Source organism: Triturus cristatus, chromosome 4_1 (genome assembly GCF_964204655.1).
Source record: "Triturus cristatus chromosome 4_1, aTriCri1.1, whole genome shotgun sequence".
Lineage (NCBI taxonomy): Eukaryota > Metazoa > Chordata > Amphibia > Caudata > Salamandridae > Triturus > Triturus cristatus.
This window is the reverse complement of record NC_140585.1, coordinates 1,105,054,391-1,105,072,652: the sequence shown is the minus strand read 5'-3', so window position 1 is coordinate 1,105,072,652 and position 18,262 is coordinate 1,105,054,391. Positions and strand designations below refer to the sequence as shown.

The window sequence follows — 18,262 nt, the reverse complement described above, 5'->3', positions numbered from 1 at the left end:
AATCTTAACAGTAGGAGTGGCTAACAATGCCTCTTGTTCCCTTGCATTTTCCTTTAAAATAAAGGTTAAAATGACACTTTATAGTCTCTTCTTCTGCTTTTCACAGAAGTGTCTCGATATTTTGTCAAAAGAAAACTCAATGTAATGTTGGCATTTTAGCCATTGCTATCGGCTGCATATATATATATATTTACTGAAAAAACCATAGGTTTCACACACGTTATAGTTAGGAATTAGCATTTAAAAAACCTTGCAAATTCACTTAAAAAACCATAGGTTTCACACATGTTATAGTTAGGTGGATATTTCTCTCGTAAAAAACCAATGAAATTCCCCTGTTATAGTTAGTTCAGATAACTATAACTCGCGCGACCGCAATCCACTGCTGATGACGTCACATATTACATCACTCATGACATGCTCAGTGGCATCACTCATGACATCACTGATGACATCATCCTTGTGATAGAGTGGCGGCCACGCAAGTTATAGTTATCTGAACTAACTATAACGGGGGAATTTCATTGGTTTTTTACGAGAGAAATATCCACCTAACTATAACATGTGTGAAACCTATGGTTTTTTAGGTGAATTTGCAAGGTTTTTTAAATGCTAATTCCTAACTATAACGTGTGTGAAACCTATGGTTTTTTCAGTGAATTTGTACGTTTTTTTAAATGCTAAGTTATGTATGTATTATTTTTTTATATATATTTATTTTATACTAAACTACGTATTAAAAAAAATATTTTAAATTGTTATTTTTTTTCTTTGGTTTTTCACCGTGCGCACACGGTGCGCGCACCCCCGCGATTTAAAAAAAAAAAAATTAAAATGTTTTTTTCTGCCTTCGGGGTCCTTCAGAGACCCCCTGACAAAGGCTAGGGGGTTAGGAACTCTCTACCCTGCCCCCTTTTCACGTTCGCCACCTTCCTTTTTCACTCTCGCACTGAAAACAAACAACATGGAGGCCGACACTTCCTGATTTCGACCGATTCGAACGTTGACTAACATGTAACCACCAATCAGAATTACGCTCACGCACGTTAGGGTGCTCGCATGGTGCGCGCACGGTGCTCTCACGGTGCGTGCACGGTGTGCGGCTCTAGATATGTATGTGCTTTTAACTGCAATTTTCTCAGGAACTACTGAACAGATTGACTCCATATATGCAAAAGGCACATCCCTGAGCTGAGGACTACCTCTCTGCCAAATTTCAAGTAATTCTGTTCAGCCGTTCGGGCTGTACCTTGGACTAAAGGTCCCTATGGAAAATTGCATGGGAAAAACGTGTTTTGGGACCCCCCTTTTTTCTCGGCCCCTGCTTGACGAATCACCCCGAGACTTTCAGGGTAGGAGAGGAGCGGAGCGCCCCACCTATTTTGAAAATTTTACGAGGATTTGTCAACCGGCGCCAAAGTTATTCCAAATAGAATGTTGCGGATTTCCTATGGAAACACGGTCCTAACTATAACTATCTACTGGCGACCGCCAGTAGATAACTGGCAGTCATAATCCGGACAAAGGAATTCCAACCTGCTAGTGGCCGAACTTGTGGTCGGGCAGGCTCCGGACACGACGTTGCCGTGAGGGGAACGGCTGGTCTGACCCACGCTGAGCCGCGAGGCACACTGAGGACTACACTACCCAGACGCCCTATCACGCTCAGCACCCGCATCACAGCAGAGGCGCCTGGAGCCCTCAAAAGCGGCGAAGGCATACCGCAGCGCGGGACGCGCGCGGGCGTGCCCGGGCCAAGGGCGGGCCCGTCCTTGCCCGTCAAAGGCCGAAGGAGGCCGGGCTGGGCCACAACTCTTGGTCGCTGACACTGGGTTAGTTTGGACTTCTATTCTTCGTTGGTTATTCGATTACAAACTTTTGTTATTATATGTAGCATTCAGCCATAAGCTGTGCATAGAGTGTTCTATTTTTAACAAATATTGTTTAGATATTAGCTATTTTTCTGCATAAGGGGTTCTTTCTTGTACTACGTCAGCTTGTTAGTACTGCACCTGAACTATGGGGAAACACTCTAAACCTTCAACGTGTCGCCCTATGACTAGACAATTAGCCAATTCAAATCCGCCGCTTCCAAGTCTCACAGCTATAGATAAAATGCTGCAGAAAACAATTGGGGTGGTTGCTACAGCCATTGAAAACACGGAAAGACGGCTGTCCATTACCCCTGCATTTACTATGGCACCCCCTTTTGACGGTTTGGCTGATTCGTCTTTAAATCAGGTGGACATGGAAGCTATGTCCTCTATGTTGCCCTCCTTTACCCACTTACCTTGTGCTCAGGTGATATTAGATGAGTCTGAGCAAGTGGAAGTCGGTCCATTATCATCCTCCTTGGTTTCCATAGTGGCGCCAAAGAAGCAGGAAAAGCTAAGGAAAAAAAAACAGAAAACCAAAAAAAGGAGCATACATCCTGCCCCCTCTGCAGCTAGGCCTGTCCTTCCAGATCTGGCCCAACACCCTTCTATTTCAAACCCACCGGTTTGGGCTACTGATCTATTAATAGACCTACAGTCGCATATAGACCACTCCCTAAACCTTCTCTTAAAAACCCTGTCATCTAAGATCAACAGGTTGGTATCTTTAATCAATACCAAAGGTATTGGGAAGAAGCAGCCTAATCATCATCTACTGCATAACTCTGGTAGCGTGGAGGGTGTTGGTACTCAAGCCATAATTAGCAATCCCACTCCACAGGGTCATTCTATTTCCCCCTCGCACCCTACTCCTTCTGTTTTAGTTCAGCCATCCTCGGCGCGGCCAGCTCCCCCTCCTCTTTCTGGTAGTCCTCCTATGCGCTCGATCATCCCCCGAGCTTCTATTGCTCCACCAGCATGTGATCAGTCCCACAGTAACAAGGATCGTATTTCACGGACCCCTGGTGGGGGTAGGCTTCTCTCTAATTCGGGTGGGAATTCAGTTTCACTGAGCTTGGCTAATTCCTCTCCCCTTGTACAGCTCCCCCCCGAGGCAGCACCCTATGTGATCGTGCTTACAGGAGTTCCTCCACTAACAAATGCTAAGGGGGAAACATACTATGAACTAAAAAATAAAGTCATTCACTGGTTGTCTAAAAATAGACCATTGAATGGAGTAGGTAGGGGGGAGATCCTTTTTGTTCGCAGGGTTTGTTGGCTGGGGACTCGACCAAAGGACATCGGTGGGGATTGTGTCCTAATTAATTTTAGGGACCCTGGAGTAGTCGGCCATATATTGGATTTGGGTGGGAAGTTCAAACTAGGTTCCATTGATACTTGCCATTTGGGGTATTTCTATTCTCATTCCAATGTTCTGAACCCTGTGGAACTACCCTCCTTCCACCAAGCCACTCATAATTCCTACTTCAATATCCCGGTTGCCAACCGTTTTGATGTGCTTAGTTCCGTGGATTGACCATCACCTCTGAAGCATAATAAGGGAAGGCATATGCATATGAGGGGGAGCTTGGGCAGGGATGGCCATGGTGTGGAGATGGATTTCTCCATGGCTGTACTTGGTACCGGGTCAGGACCCACCTCCACCTCTTTTTCGCTTCTGAATATTAGCTCCACGGAAGGGCGCTCTGAGTTGGGTCCCCTTGAGCAAACTGTTTCTCACTGCTCTATCATCTCTGTCCACTTAGTGGCCAGTCCCCTCCATACACCTACACGTAGACCTTTAGTAGGGTCCTGGAATGTGGCTGGATTGGAGTCCAAACTCTCTGACCCAGAGTGGGGAGAGTTAATGGACAATTATGATATTTGCCTATTCCAAGAAACATGGCTACGGCACACTCCAGTGAGGGCGGGCTATGCATCTTTTTCTGTTCCTGCGGTCCAAGGTGCCAGGGGCAGACCTTCGGGGGGGTTAGTTGTTTGGGTTGCAACCCACTTAGGTTGCTCTGTAAAGCCCGTAGATTCAAAGTCCCCTGATATCTTGTGTCTGTCACTTACTTTTCCTGCCGGATATTCGCTGGTAGTACTAAATGTCTACCTGCGTCCCTATCCGGTACAGCTGGGTCTGTCGATTCTGGGTGCTCTAGATGATATTTTACATTCCCTTCCCCCTGCGTCTCATAAATTAATAGGTGCTGATTTTAATTGCCACTTTGAACCCCTCCTTGGGATTCCCTCTCCTACCTGTGATGAGGACGAAAATTATAAAATTCCAGACCCTACCATCTACCCTGCCAAACGTCTTCTCCCATTAGCCCTCGAGATCAACAAGCTTGCCATCGCGCATTCCTTGAGGGCTTGTAATGGCAGACTTTTTCCCGATGTACCGGGTTCATATACCTTTAATAGACCCGGGAATTGTTCGACTATTGACTACATCCTGGTGAATGTGGAATTTTGGGGCTTTTTAGCAGCTTTTTCTGTTATACCTAGGGTCGATAGTGACCACAACTTATTGTCATTGGAACTGGCAAATAATATTGGTGGCAGCGTAGTCCCCCAGGGCCTAGCACCATCAAATAGTGAGAACTTGGTGCTAGCTGCAGGAGGTAGACGCATTAGGTGGGCAAGGGTCGTGACCGATGAGACAAAGCTTGCAGCATTATATAGCAGTGTCGCTCGCTCCCTGGAGGTGGTTTCCCACCTATTGAGCCCCAATGGTGATATTCTGCAGAATCATTTCTTAGATTTCCAGAATATTCATAAGGAACTCCTCGGTGGCCTGGTTGGCTTTTTCTACAGTTCTAGTGTGCCAAGGCCAAGGGTTTCAAGGCCTGAGCATTGGTACAATAGTTCTTGTAGGCTGGCCAAGACTGCCCTGATTAAAGAAGTAAAAAAGGGTACACAGTCTAGTATCAAAGCTGCGAGGGCCTTCTACAAAAATCTGATTAAGGAGGCAAAATCTGAGTGGGAGGATCTAAGGTGGCAAAATATGAAGCAAGCATTAGTAGATCGTGATTTGAGGGCTTTTTGGAACATTGTTCGAACAGGCACGGCAGCAAGCTGCCCTGCTATTATTCCCAATCTCAGTGAGGAGGTTTGGCTTGCGTATTTTAAACCCCTTTATTCTCTCAGTAACCCTAGTGGTGGATTTGACCCGGTAACCCAGCCTAATGACACTGTAACGAATCAAATGGACCAGGAAGATTCAGTGAGTCGATCCTTTTCCCTTCAAGAAATAGAGTTGGCCCTTAGCACCTTAACAGTAGGGAAAGCTCCGGGGCTCGATAGGATCCCCGGTGATCTGTATAGAAGTGAAACAAAAATTTGGGCCCCCTATATTCGGGTATACTTTAATGCTATTCTGCAGGGCCTTGAGATCCCGGATACCTGGTTGGGAGCAGAAATCATACCCATTCATAAAAAATCTTCCCCTTTGGATCCAGCTAATTATCGCCCCATAAGTTTAATCGATGTCTTACAGAAGCTGTTTGCCCGAGTCCTTTTAACAAGACTGCAGTCCTGGATGGAGGACCATCAAATCTTAACCTCCCTCCAAGCGGGGTTTCGAGCAAAGGTTTCTACCATTGATCAATTGTTTAGGCTACAGTTAATTTATTGGAAGACAGTTTGTATGGTTGCTGGTAATCTTTACTTGATTTTTGTGGACCTTCGGTCCGCATTTGATATGGTCCAAAGGGAAAAATTATGGGCTTTATTATTAGAGATGGGTGCTCCCCCCTACCTTTGCCATCTATTTAAACGTCTGCATGAAGGCACTTACGCAAGGGTGAGATTTGGGAGATGTGGGGAAATTTCAGGCCCATTTCCGGTTGAAAAGGGTGTGAGGCAGGGTTGTGTCCTGGCCCCCACACTCTTCTCCCTCTTTATTAATGGGCTGATCGAGCATCTCTTGTGCGCCGCTAATCTGGATTCCCCAATCCTTGCGGGGCGTAAGATACCGGCCCCAATGTTCGCGGATGATACGCTCCTGTTGTCTAAATCTTACATGGGCATCCAGCGTACACTAGAGGCTTTCTGCTCCTTCTGTAAAAAAAGGGATCTGGAATTGAACCTATCTAAAACAAAATTGATGGTTTTCAGCTCCAATTCAACCAATTGTCCTCACCCCAAGATGGGAGATGATGAGCTGGATCGGGTTTCTACTTTTGATTATTTGGGGGTAACCCTTAATGACAAAATGAAATGGGGGTCTCACATGGCGAAGGCAAATTTGAAGCTAACACAATCAGTGGGGGGTATCCTGAAGGTTTTTAATAACACTTCCTTTAAACCTCTGGGCCCCCCCATGGAAATCTACAAATCCCAAGCAAGAGGGGGTGCGCTCTATGGCGCTGAACTCTGGGGATACTGTACTCCTGCTTCCTTATCGTCAATTGAGAATTCTTTTATTAGGCGACTGCTGAAACTACCCATGAGTACCCCCTTAATTCCCTTGAGATGGGATCTAGGTTTAGTTCCTATCGAAGAGATTGCCCTGAATCGCCCTCTCCTGTTCTGGAGACGACTCTGGTCAACGCCCGAGCTTGCAAGTTATAGGCATGATCTCGGCGATATACTGTCAAGGGGGAAATTGGGAAAAATTCCTTGGTTAACATATGTAAAGAACCTTTGTTATCTCATAGGGATGGGGGACCTATGGTCCGCACCGGAGGAGACAAGCCGCTCGTTAACTAAGAAATCACTGCGGGAGGCTTTACAACTGTATCGGAAGGAAATTTTATTGCATTCCTCTCTGGGAAGGCTTACTGACACCTTTCTGGATATTAAGACTAGTCCCCAGTTTGAAGTTTTCTTGGATGTTATCCAACCCCCTATGGCAAAGAAACTTTACATTCAGTTTAGACACGGCTCGTTACCACTGAGGGCCTTCACACATAGATGGTCTAATGCATCTGACCCCTTAAGCACGTGTCCTGAATGTATTGATATCTGCGAAACAGAGCTGCATGCTGTTCTTTTCTGTCCTTTATATACCAAGGCAAGGAGGAAGTGGATCATTCAACTCTGCAAGTCCAGGGGCCTCAGGGACTATCAGGAGGTGTTTAGAATCCTGAAGTACGACACTACCCAATTGATAGTGTTTGCGATGGCTAAATTTCTTCTTTCTATGTGGTTCACCAGGTCCAAAAAAATGTTATCTGCCACATAACTCTCTTGCTTCTAGTATTGTCATTACTGTTACTATAGAAGCTTGTGGTGTAGTGAGACTACTTTGGGCCTTGGATATAGTTTCAACAATATGTTTTTATCTGGAAAAATTTTGTTTTTAATTGTCCGTGTAATTTTTTATTACAAAAACTATTAATGTTTTGATGGATTATACTCTATGCAATGTCTATTTAATCATGTTTTATTGTATATAATTATTTATGTCTTTTTATGGTATTTTACCGAAATAAAAGCTTTGACTGACTAGATACTGTTGAGAGGCAGAGGCCAGGGGCACGGACTCTGAAAATTGAAGGCAGGTAGGAGGGTGCAAAGGCAATAATTTAACCACACTGAGCAGGCAGGAAGGGCCGTGGCAGCACAACAGACTATGGAGGGCAGTGGAAAGGGGGGCAGGGGCAACAAACCAACAATACAGGACTTGCAAGAGAGGCTGTGGCAATGTAATAGACCATTGTGGGCAGAAGGAAGAGCCAATGGTACAACCATACATGCCAACAGACCCGATTCAGCCAGGAAACGTCCAATGTTTTTAAGCTCAAATGGGCTTTATTTGATCTGTCTCCTGTCTACAATCTCCTCTTTTTCAATGTAACTCAAAGGGGAAAATCAATCCCCAGTTTTTTTTCAAAATCTCCCTCTTACCAAGTTCAAAATGTTCGCAAGTATGGTACATTGGATCATGGAAGGAAATGGGGTAGGGACATGGACTTGGATAACAGAGGACAGGAGGGACATGGAGAGGTGCACCAAACTGACCCTGCAGGGCAGGCATCAGGGTTTGCAGCAGCACAATACACCACACAGGGCATGCGGGACGGGAGTGCAGCACAACAATCCATAGAAAGCAAGAGGGAGGGGACAGGACCATGCACATGGACAACAGAGAACAGAGGGGCAAGAGGCAATGGTAGCTAGCTGACCATAATGGACAGACAGGAGAGAAAGCTGCAGCATAACAGACCATAAAGGGCAGGAGGGACGGATCAGGGGCATTACAATGGAACAGACAAGCCAGGAGGGAGGGAGTAGGGGTCTGCACATGTAAACAGAGGGCTGGGGGCAAGGGGGCAGGGCAGGAGCAGCAAGATAGCCATGGAGGTCAGGCAGGATGGGCACTAGAAGCAAGACACACCATGAAGAGCAACAGTGAGACTGTGATGGCATACACAAAGACCATGGAGGGAAGGTGGGAGGGGGTCAGGGGCAGCTAACTGACCACACAGGGAAGGTGGGAGGGGCCATGGCAGCACAGAAGACCATGCATTGCAAGTGGGAGGGTTATTGGTAGCACAATGGCTATGATGGGCAAGAAGGAGGGTGCAGGGGCATGCACAAAGGACGAAGGAGGATAGAAGGGAGGGTCAGGACCTGTGCACAGACAAGAAAGTTCAGGGGAAGGGGCCTCACAACAGACCGCACGGGGCAGGCAGGAGGAGCAGTTGCAGCACAACAGACCAGGGAGGGCAGAAGGGTGTGGCAGTACAATGGACCATGTAGGACAGGAGGAAGAGGATAGGGGCAAGCTATGTGGACAGGCAGGGTGGAGGTGGCAGGGACAGGTTACAGTCATCTGACAATGCTAGGCAGGTGGGAGGGGAGTGGCAGCTCAACAGAACACTCAGACTAGATAGGAGTGGCAGGTCCATGGAATATGGTGGGCAAAAAGGATGGAGCAGGGGCATGCACAAAGACATCGGAGGGCAGGGGGAAGGAGAATAGGGGCAGCAAGCTAAGCAAAGAGTTTAAGCAGGAGGTCAATGATGGGGCATAGAATTGGGCCATGGAGGGCAGGAGGAGTAAACTGGTAAATCATACTAAATTGAGGGCAGTGGCAGCACATCAGACCATGCATGGCAGGAGGGAGGAGGCTAGTCCATGGATTCACACAACAGAGGATAGGGAGGAGGGGGATGGGGCAGCAAGCTAACTGTTCAGAGAAGGCGGGTATTAGGAACTTTATTGTTTTTAAAACGTGTTTCTGTGCGAACTACTTAAAATATGAACAAGTATGCAGCATAATCTCACTTTTATTCAGGAAGAAGAGGACGTTTGTGACTGTGACTCCGGGCTCACTTGGCAGAAACACCCCCTGACCCTCCACCCCCTATCGCAAAATGTAATGCCCGTGAAAAGGGTAGGTGAACACAGTGTTATATAGAACATAGTCCTGAGAGCACAATTGAAAATGAAAACTAGATATAGTGTATGGTATAAACTATGCACCAAAAAGTGTGATACAAGATGAACCGGGCGTGAAATATAATATGCAATACATTGTGCGCAATGACAGATTCATTGGAGAGCGCGAGATAGCACAGGCACTAGCACGTGCTATGCGATATGCGCCTTGGAGTGTAATTGCACAGGGCAGTGTTGTGTAACCTAACTAGTCTCTAAAGTTGTAATATAAAATATGTTCTGGGGAGTGTAACGTTGCATATGCACTGTGACAAAGATATGGATCCCAGATTGTAATATGTATGGCATAGCACTGTGCGTTATAACATAGGCATCGAGGAAGGCACGTTAGATGGGGCAATATAACCCGTGCGAAGACAAGTGTGGCATGACATATTCACGGGGTGGTGTTACAGTGCACATGGGCTAGAGAGTGTCATAGCATATGCACTAGCTAGTGGAATACAACACAGAGGTGTGTGGCACTCAGCAGGCAATGGTGGGTGTAACACAGCATTGGACTCTGCCAGGAGCGCGCTGTGACTCTCAAGTGATGTTCGTCCCCTTTCCAGAGAGTAAAATAAAAAGTATTACACATCCGGCAGTGGATGTGTGTTTTATTAACCATGAGGGGGGTTTCTTGCATAGTTTTGGTCGAATTTTTGTCGAATCCCCTTTGAATGGCTTGGTGTGCATGTGTATTAAATGTGCCCGTCAATAGCTACCCATGTTTGTATAAATAAACGACAAGGGTGTCTACCGGGATTAGGCACGGTAGGGCATCAGACATGTCAGAGCTTCACTAGTGGTGTAAATACATTCCACGTGGATTCATTGTATGCATAGTCATCTTTTGATGAATATCACGCAAATCGTCATGGTGATAGGTACGTACGGTTTGTCCAGCATGTCCTAGGTGTGTCTATAAATATATATTTTTAAAAAATAATAAAAAACAGTGGCCGGCCCCGGGGATTGGGGTCAAAAAAATATAATTAGGGGACAGGCCCTGGTGGATGGGGTCATCAGGGCCAATAAATTAGAAGAAGGGGAACCACTCAGCCCTCCATCTTAAAAAATTTAAATAAATAAAAGACTGGTATCGTGCCGGAGGCCACGCCCCCTCCTTGCAGCACTCTGCAAACGCGCCCCCTGGCGAGTTGTCAGTTGGGGAATTAATTCCTCTTCAATACTGAGGGTCCCTGAGGGCCAACTAGCCCAAAAGGCATCTCCAGTATGCGCCAGGGAGCTGTGCTGCAGACAGGTGTTCTGAGGCCAAGCCCCTTTTTACACCTCTCTGCAACGCAGCTCTTTAGCTCTTACTGGAGGTACCTAGTGGTCTAGTTTGACCCTAGGGACCCTTAGGATTCAAGGGGACTTAATCTCTCAACTTAGAACAGCCACAGGGCGCGTTTACACAGTGGTGAGGGGACGAGGCCTGAGGTGACGTGTGCAAACACGCACTATGGCATGTTTTAAATTGGGGATATAATTTCCCTTCAATACTGAGGGCCCCTGGGGGCTAACTAGGATTAGTTACATATTTTGCATTTAAAAATGTTTGTAGTATAGGCTGGTTCCACAAGAGATTAAGCAGAGATTACCTATCTAATGTGTTAGTTTAGAGACAAAGAAAAAAAGAAAAAAAATAGTAGCTTGTAAAATATGTCCACTCTCATGCCATGTCCCTTGATCTACCAGCTTGATCTACGATAAGTGAGTACAACTTAAAGAGAGGGTGCTGGATCACATCAGGCATACTGTAACATACAATTGACTACTGTTTGCAAGGCAGACAAAGCCTTTCATCCTTCTAAAGTTGGTAAATTGAGCACCATACCACACTGGACAAACTTAACATGTTTTATTAAGAGCACTTAGAAATGACCGAAGCACAGTATTTAGCAGGTTGTACATCCTAATATAGCACACAGAAATACTGCCTCACATAAATATTACCTCTTACATATAGTTTTCAAATATTGTGCCATTGGGCACAGACTTTCTGTTATTAACTTCACTGGGGCAATATTTTTGCAAATGATTTTTGGGAAAAGATATTTGTATCATCCAATATTTCAACAACAATATTCTGGTACCACACTATTCAAAGTAATATGAGTAAAAATATTCTTATAAGCAGTAGTAGTGAGCAGAAGGATTATGTTACACTGTAAGCATCTGTTCTTGGCATGTAGAGCTGTAGATTCACATGCTTTGCATACTCCTGCCATCTAGTGTTGGGTCTGCATGTTTCCAATTGTTTTTCTTTAAAGTCTTTCCTAGTCACGAGGTAGGGTGACACCTCCTGTCAAAGATACTGCGCATGGGCATCGACTCTACTGTTAAGATTATTTTCCCGCAAGATGGTGAGAATGGAGTAAGCAGGTGTACTATAGAGATATCCATGCATATGTAATGTGAATAGTAAGAACTGCAACAACCACTGGTATCCGGGAGGAGAGAAGGCGCATGTGAATCTACAGCTCTACATGCCAAGAACAGATGCGTACAGGGTACGTAACATAATCCGTTTGCGGCATGTGTGCTGTAGATACACATGCTTTGCATAGACTATATAGCAGCACTCCTCAAAGCAGTGGCTAACCAGTGGATGTTGCAGTAGTCTGAAAGAGTGTCTTTAGCACGGCCTGCCCTCCAATAGCTTGTTGACGTGCTAAGACATCCACACAATAATGTTTTGTAAATGTGTGTGGTGTGGCCCATGTAGCTGCTTTACATATGTCAGCTATTGGAATGTACCTAAAATGGCCATAGATGTTCCTATTTGGTGAGTAGAATGTGCTCTAAGAGGACTAGCTAAAGTTCTTTTAGCTTTAACATAACACGTTTGAATGCATTTGAATATCCACCTAGAAATCCCAGATTTTTAAATCATATTTCCTTTATGAGGTGGAGTAAACGCAACAAAAAGTTGTTTTGTTTCACAAAAACTCTTTATCCTGTCAATATAGTATAGTAGTGCTCTTTTAACATCAAGCGTGTGTAGAGCTCTTACTGCTACTGAATCAGGCTGTGGAAAAACACAGGTAACTCAACTGACTGATTAATAAGAAAAGCAGAAATTACTTTTGGTAGGAATTTAGGATTTGTATGAATAACCACTATCTTTGTGTAGCTGAAAGAAGGGTTCTTCTAAGGTTAATGCCTATAAATCACCAACGGGCCTGATTTAAGTGATGGTGATTAAGAAGGCAACTTTCCAGGAAATAAATTGTAACTGACAACTATGTAATGGTTTAAAGGGTGGACCCATAAGTCTTGAAAGAACAATGTTAAGATTCCAGACAGGTGCAGGTGGCACTCTGGGTGGTATTATTCTTTTAAGGCCTTCCATAAAAGTTTAAAGAACTGGGACTTTGAATAAGGACAAATGTTGTCTGTTTTGCAGATATACAGCTACTGCTGCAAGGTGTAGTTGAATGGATGTGTAGGCTAAGCCTACTCATTGTAGATTCAAAAGATAACAAATAATATTCTGAATAGATGCATCTAAGGGATCTATGTTATTGTTATTACAATGAAAAACAAACCTTTTCCACTTTGCTGCATAACATGCCATAGTGGTAGGTCTCCTTGCTTCTTTAAGGATTTTCATACAATATGGTGACAGATTTAGATATCCAAACTCTATGACTTCAGGAGCTAGATCGCTAGGTGTAGCTACTTTGGGTTTGGATGTCTGATTTCTCCATAGTTCTGCGTGAGAAGGTTGGAAGTGAGGTGTAGTTGTTGGTGTGGAACTACTGACAGTTCTAGTAATGTGGTGAACCACGGTTGACGAGCCCATGTGGGAGTCACAAGACTCAGTGTGAGTGATGTCTGCCTGAGTTTTCAAACCAGAAATGGGAGGAGAGGCGGAAAGGCGCAAGCAAAAATACCTGACCAGTTCATCCATAGGGCATTGTCTTTGGATAGATGGTGCGGGAATCTGGAGGGGAAGATTGGGCATTTTGAGTTTTGTGCTGTGGCAAAGAGGTCTATTGTGGAAAACACAATTTCTGGAAGTATGGGAGGAGAACATGGGGATGAATTTCCCATTTGTGTATTTGTTGCCGCATCCTGCTGAGAAGGTTGGCAAACTGATTGTTGAAGGTGTTCTGCCAGAAGATTAATTTTGTGATGGATCGCCCAATGCCAAATGGTCTGAGAGAGGCTTGACATTTGTAGAGAGTGCCCCCCTTGTTTTTGTACATAGTACATTGCCATCATATTGTCCGTTCAGACTAAGACAACATTGCCTAATAGGTGAAGCTGAAACGCTTTCAGTGCTAAATTAACTACTAGAAGTTCCAAGTAATTGATGTTGAGATTTTTGTGTTTGGTGTCCATAAACCTTGAATTGTCATATACTGTATATGGGCACCCCCACCTAGGAGAGATGTATCTGCTGTTAGAACGACTTATGGAATAGGGTCTATGAACGGCCGCCCTTTTGACAGGTTTTATGTGTTCTACCACTGCAGAGAGCGATGAGTGTGGCTGTCTACCAACACTAAATCTGTTAATTGACCCTGTGCTTGACTCCACTGTCGTGCTAGACATTCTTGCAGAGGGCACATGTGTAGCCTCTCATGAGGCATCATGTGAATGCATGAGGCCATCATTCCTAACAACTGTATGAAGGGTTTCACTGGTAGGTGCTGGTTTAATTGTAACTGCAGCAAGATCTTCTGAAACATTTGAATCCTGGCTGAACTGGGAGAAGCCAGAGCTGTATGAGTGTTGAGTGTTGCTCCCAGATATGTTTGCAGTTGCGAGGGTTGAAGATGGGATTTTTGCCCATTGACTGTGAATCCTAATTGATGAAGAAGGTTTATTGTAGTTTGAGTGTGTTGTAAACACTTTCTCTCTGTTTTGGCTTTGATGAGTCAATCGTCCAGGTATGGGAAGACATGGATTTGTTGTCTTCTCAGATGAGCTGCTATTACTGCCAGACATTTTGTGAATACTCTGGGTGCAGTAGTCCCTCCGAATGAAAGTACCTTGAATTGGTATTGCTTTCCCGCTATCAAAAACCTGAGGTATTTGCGATGCGCTGGATGAACAGGAATATGAAAGTATGCGTCCTTTAGGTCTAGGGTAAACAAAGTCGCCTTGCTGTATCAGGGGATGCACTTGTTGGAGAGTGACCATATGAAAGTACTCTGGTAGTATGTTCAGATTTAAGGGCCTTAAATTCAATATTGTTTGTAGAGACCTGCCCTTTTTTTGGAATTAGGAAATATAGTGAATATAGTCCTAACCCTTGATATTGTATTGGAACAGGTTCTACAGCTCATTTTGCTAGTAGGGCTTGTACCTCTTGTTTGAGTAGCTGTGAGTGTTGTAATGACAATGATTATTGTGAGGTGGAATATTGGGAGGATCACTGGTGAGTTCTAGGCAATAACTATGTTGGATAATGTCTAATACCCATTTGTCCGTGGTTATTGCTTGCCAAATAGGAAGAAAGTGCTGTAGTCTTTCCCCGACAGGTGTAATATGTTCAGAGGGAATGGTAGGTAAGTCACTGCTTAGTGGGGGATGGAGAGGAACGTGTTGATGTATCTCTTCCTCTACCTTTGAAGTTGTTCCCTCTGTAGCCTCCCTTATAGAAACCCCTGGATGAAGAGGGTAGCATGTTTGTTTTATAGGTGGAAGTATTGAGAGCTGAGGTATTGGTTTTGGATCCTCCTCTATAAAATGAGCGACGCAAGGAGCCTCTGCTGGATGATGACTACAGGGCTCCTACAGATTTCGCAACTTCTGTGACCTTCTTCATTTTCTCAAGTGACACATCTACTTGAGGTCCAAAAAGGTGTTCCTAATCAAAATGAACATTTAAAATAGATTACTGATTGGCTCAAATTCAGAAATCCTAAGCCATGCATGCCTACGGAGGAGATTGCTGGTATTAATTCCTCTTGCTATAGCGTCAGCGGCATCTAGTGCGCATCGAATAGAAGAATTTGATATTAATTCCCCTTCCTGCACTAGTTGCTGACACTTGTTTCAATGCTCTATTGGGAGGTACTGTAGAATTTCTTCTATCTCATCCCAGTAGGCTCTATCATATCTTGCTAAAAGAGCCTGTGTATTAGCAATGTGCTACTACTGGTTGGTAGATTGTGCTGCTATCCTTTTGCCTGATGCATCAATTAATTTAGACTCCTGGTCTGGAGGAGGTGCTTCTGCTGTTGTTTGTGAATTAGCTCTTTTGCGAGCATTTCACACTACCAGGGAGTATAAAGTCAACTGCCCTTTGATATCAATTGGGTCAGATGGTGGAGGTTTGAACTTTTTATCGACTCAAGGTGTTAAGAGACTGGCGTGTACTGGGTCTTTAAAAAATGTCATCTATATGTCTTGATGTGCCCTTTAACATAGGCAAGCTTTGTGTGGTTCTATGTGAGGAATCTAATGTCTGAAACAGGAAATCTTCCTCTAAAGATTCTTTATATGGAGCAACTCCATGGTAAGATGCTATTCTTGAAATCAACTCCTGGTAAGCTATGTTATAATTAGGCGGTGAAGGGTGGTAGGATAGAGATCAGGATCATTATCTACTGGTTGATCATAATCAATCCATGAATCTGCTGGTGGAAGACTATAATCATCTCCCTCATCAAAGTCAGGTTGTGTATGAGGAGACACCTTGTGGTGTAATCTGAAGGGGATTTGACTCTGCTGATGGTAAAAGTGGTGGAGGGGATTGAGGAAGAAGATAGATAGGGATTGTAGCCATGTCCTTCTTTTCCGTCAAAGGAATTGCGGGACGTATATCGTCAGTAGCATTTCTTTTCTTGGATGGTGTATCATCCTTGGCTATAATGTGTCCAGTCTCTGGATTAATGTAGAGACGTTTCAGTTTGAGGTCCAATTTTCCCTTCATAATGCCCGAAATCGGTTCCGAAGGTTTTAAAAGGGGATCTTTATCTTTCGGCACCAAAGGTTTTGGTGCTGAACCGGACCAATGCTTTTTGTCTTTCGGAGTCGAAGATTTCAGCTCCGAAGAGGTCTTGACTTGACTCAAGCCTGAGCCGGAAGGCTTGACTTGTTGTTTTGGTGCCAAGGTCGAAGGCGGGGATTTGAAACTGACTCTCGGTGCCAACCATGGCCCGAAGGCAGTGGTTGCCCAGAAGCCTTGGGTTTAAAAAGAACTGGTTTGAGGGGCTTTTTTACTCATGGCCCCCTGTCCAGCTGGAAGGTCTTCGGCCTGTTGGTCGCTCTCGAGCTCGGAGTCCGATTCATAATGGAGAGGGCTTCTTACTGTTCCGCTGCTGATGCTTTCATTTCTTCTTGTTCGGTATCTTCTCTGAAGATATTCGGGGTTTACTCGATGTTCTGTCTCTGCATGTCCCTTCGTCAAGCTTGACGATCCCACTAAGTCTTTTTCGATCGGAAAGATCAACAAGCGTCGCAATCTTCCTCCTTGTGCTCTGGTGACAGGCACAAGTTGCAGACTTTGTGCAGATCAGTATGTGGATACTTGGCGTGGCACCATGGACAAAATTGAAACGGAGTTCGTTCCATCAGCAGTAGACTCAACAAGTACAAAGGAGTGGAAGTCGAAGAACCTGCTTGGCCCAAAGGCCGCTCATGACGTCTTCTGGATCGAAGATGGAGTTTTATCGCTTTTTTCGACATGCAGGAATAAAGATATGAGTACGAAACAATACTGACGAGGGTACAGTGAGTTGCGCACTGAGGGGTTCCCCAAGAACAGTCTGGAACCGGAGCGCTACAAACCACATGCAAACCCGATGGCGGAAAGAAAACAATCGAACAATGGAGTCGATGACCATGCACAGTATAGCCAGAAATGAGGAGTCACCCTACCTCGTGACTAGGAAAGACTTCTTCGAAGAAAAACAACTTGCAAACATCCCGACCCAACACTAGATGGTAGGAGTATGCAAAGCATGTGTATCTACAGCACACATGCCTCGAACACTATGTTTAGTGGCCATCCCTAGTTAGTCATTAAGGACGGTACACCGAAGGAGAAAACTGTTTTTTGCCACACAGGTCAGGACACAAAGGAGGTTGGTTGTGTTATAGGATCTCAAAAAGACATCCGCTTGTTACAAGCACCACATCTGGCTTAGTATTTTCCATGTTGTGAACTTGAAAAGTAAAGTTTGGTGATTTGGCACATGTAGTTAACTAATCTAGATAGGTGATGACTTGTGGTAACTGTAGAAAACATTGATGTGTCCATTATCCATTATGATTTGTAACGGAGATATTGGCCTTAAATAAATATATTTCCTTTTCTTAAAAACTTGGAAGATCTAAAGCAGGCTGCTTATCATCAAAAATGATCTACCTTCACTACGTTTTATGTTTGTTAGGGTGTTACACTTTCTTTTCAAATAACTGATTCTTGTATTGTAAAGATCATACCTGATTCGTTCAGAAAACGAACTGCATGAGGAATTTCATTTTCATCCAAATGTAACTGGCTTTCTTGCACCAGTTCCAATAACCTTTTCCGGTCGATCACAGGGAATTCAGGCGCTACAAGCTTCCGTTCATGCAGAATTCTCTTCTCCAGCTGCAGGTAGCTATCAGGGATTAATTGGCCCACCACCGGCTGTTCCCTGATCTGAAAAGAATAGATTATATGGATTTCTCAAAGATGAAGAAGAAACAGCAAGGTGATACATAAAAACAATTCATAAAATGAATTATGTTACAGGTCAAATTAAGAATAAAGCATTGGTTCTTGACCTGAGGTCCACGGATCCCGGGCGTCTATGACACCTACGCAGAGGGTCCGCGACTGCATAGAAAATTAAACAATATTTGCAGATTAATCACGTACATACCCAAACAAAATATTCAATGTAAAATTTTAATGCTTAAAATACTCTGTGAATATGAAGAAATTTGTAATTGGAAGCCACAAAATATAGTTGGTATCATTAGCTTGATTTGTGGGAAAGAAAATCTAGTATGGAGGTTTAGTGGCCTCAACTAAAGCACTGGCA

General features: G+C 44.4%; 1 protein-coding gene across 1 annotated transcript in view; it reads right to left on the bottom strand.

The window, feature by feature from the left end:
- Positions 1-18,262, bottom strand: part of LRRK2 (leucine rich repeat kinase 2) — a 1,602,077-nt gene that overhangs the window by 709,778 nt on the left and 874,037 nt on the right. The window contains exon 32 of the mRNA XM_085654107.1: positions 17,676-17,877. Coding sequence (XP_085510233.1) covers positions 17,676-17,877 — 202 coding nt within the window. The remainder of the gene's footprint in view (positions 1-17,675; positions 17,878-18,262) is intronic.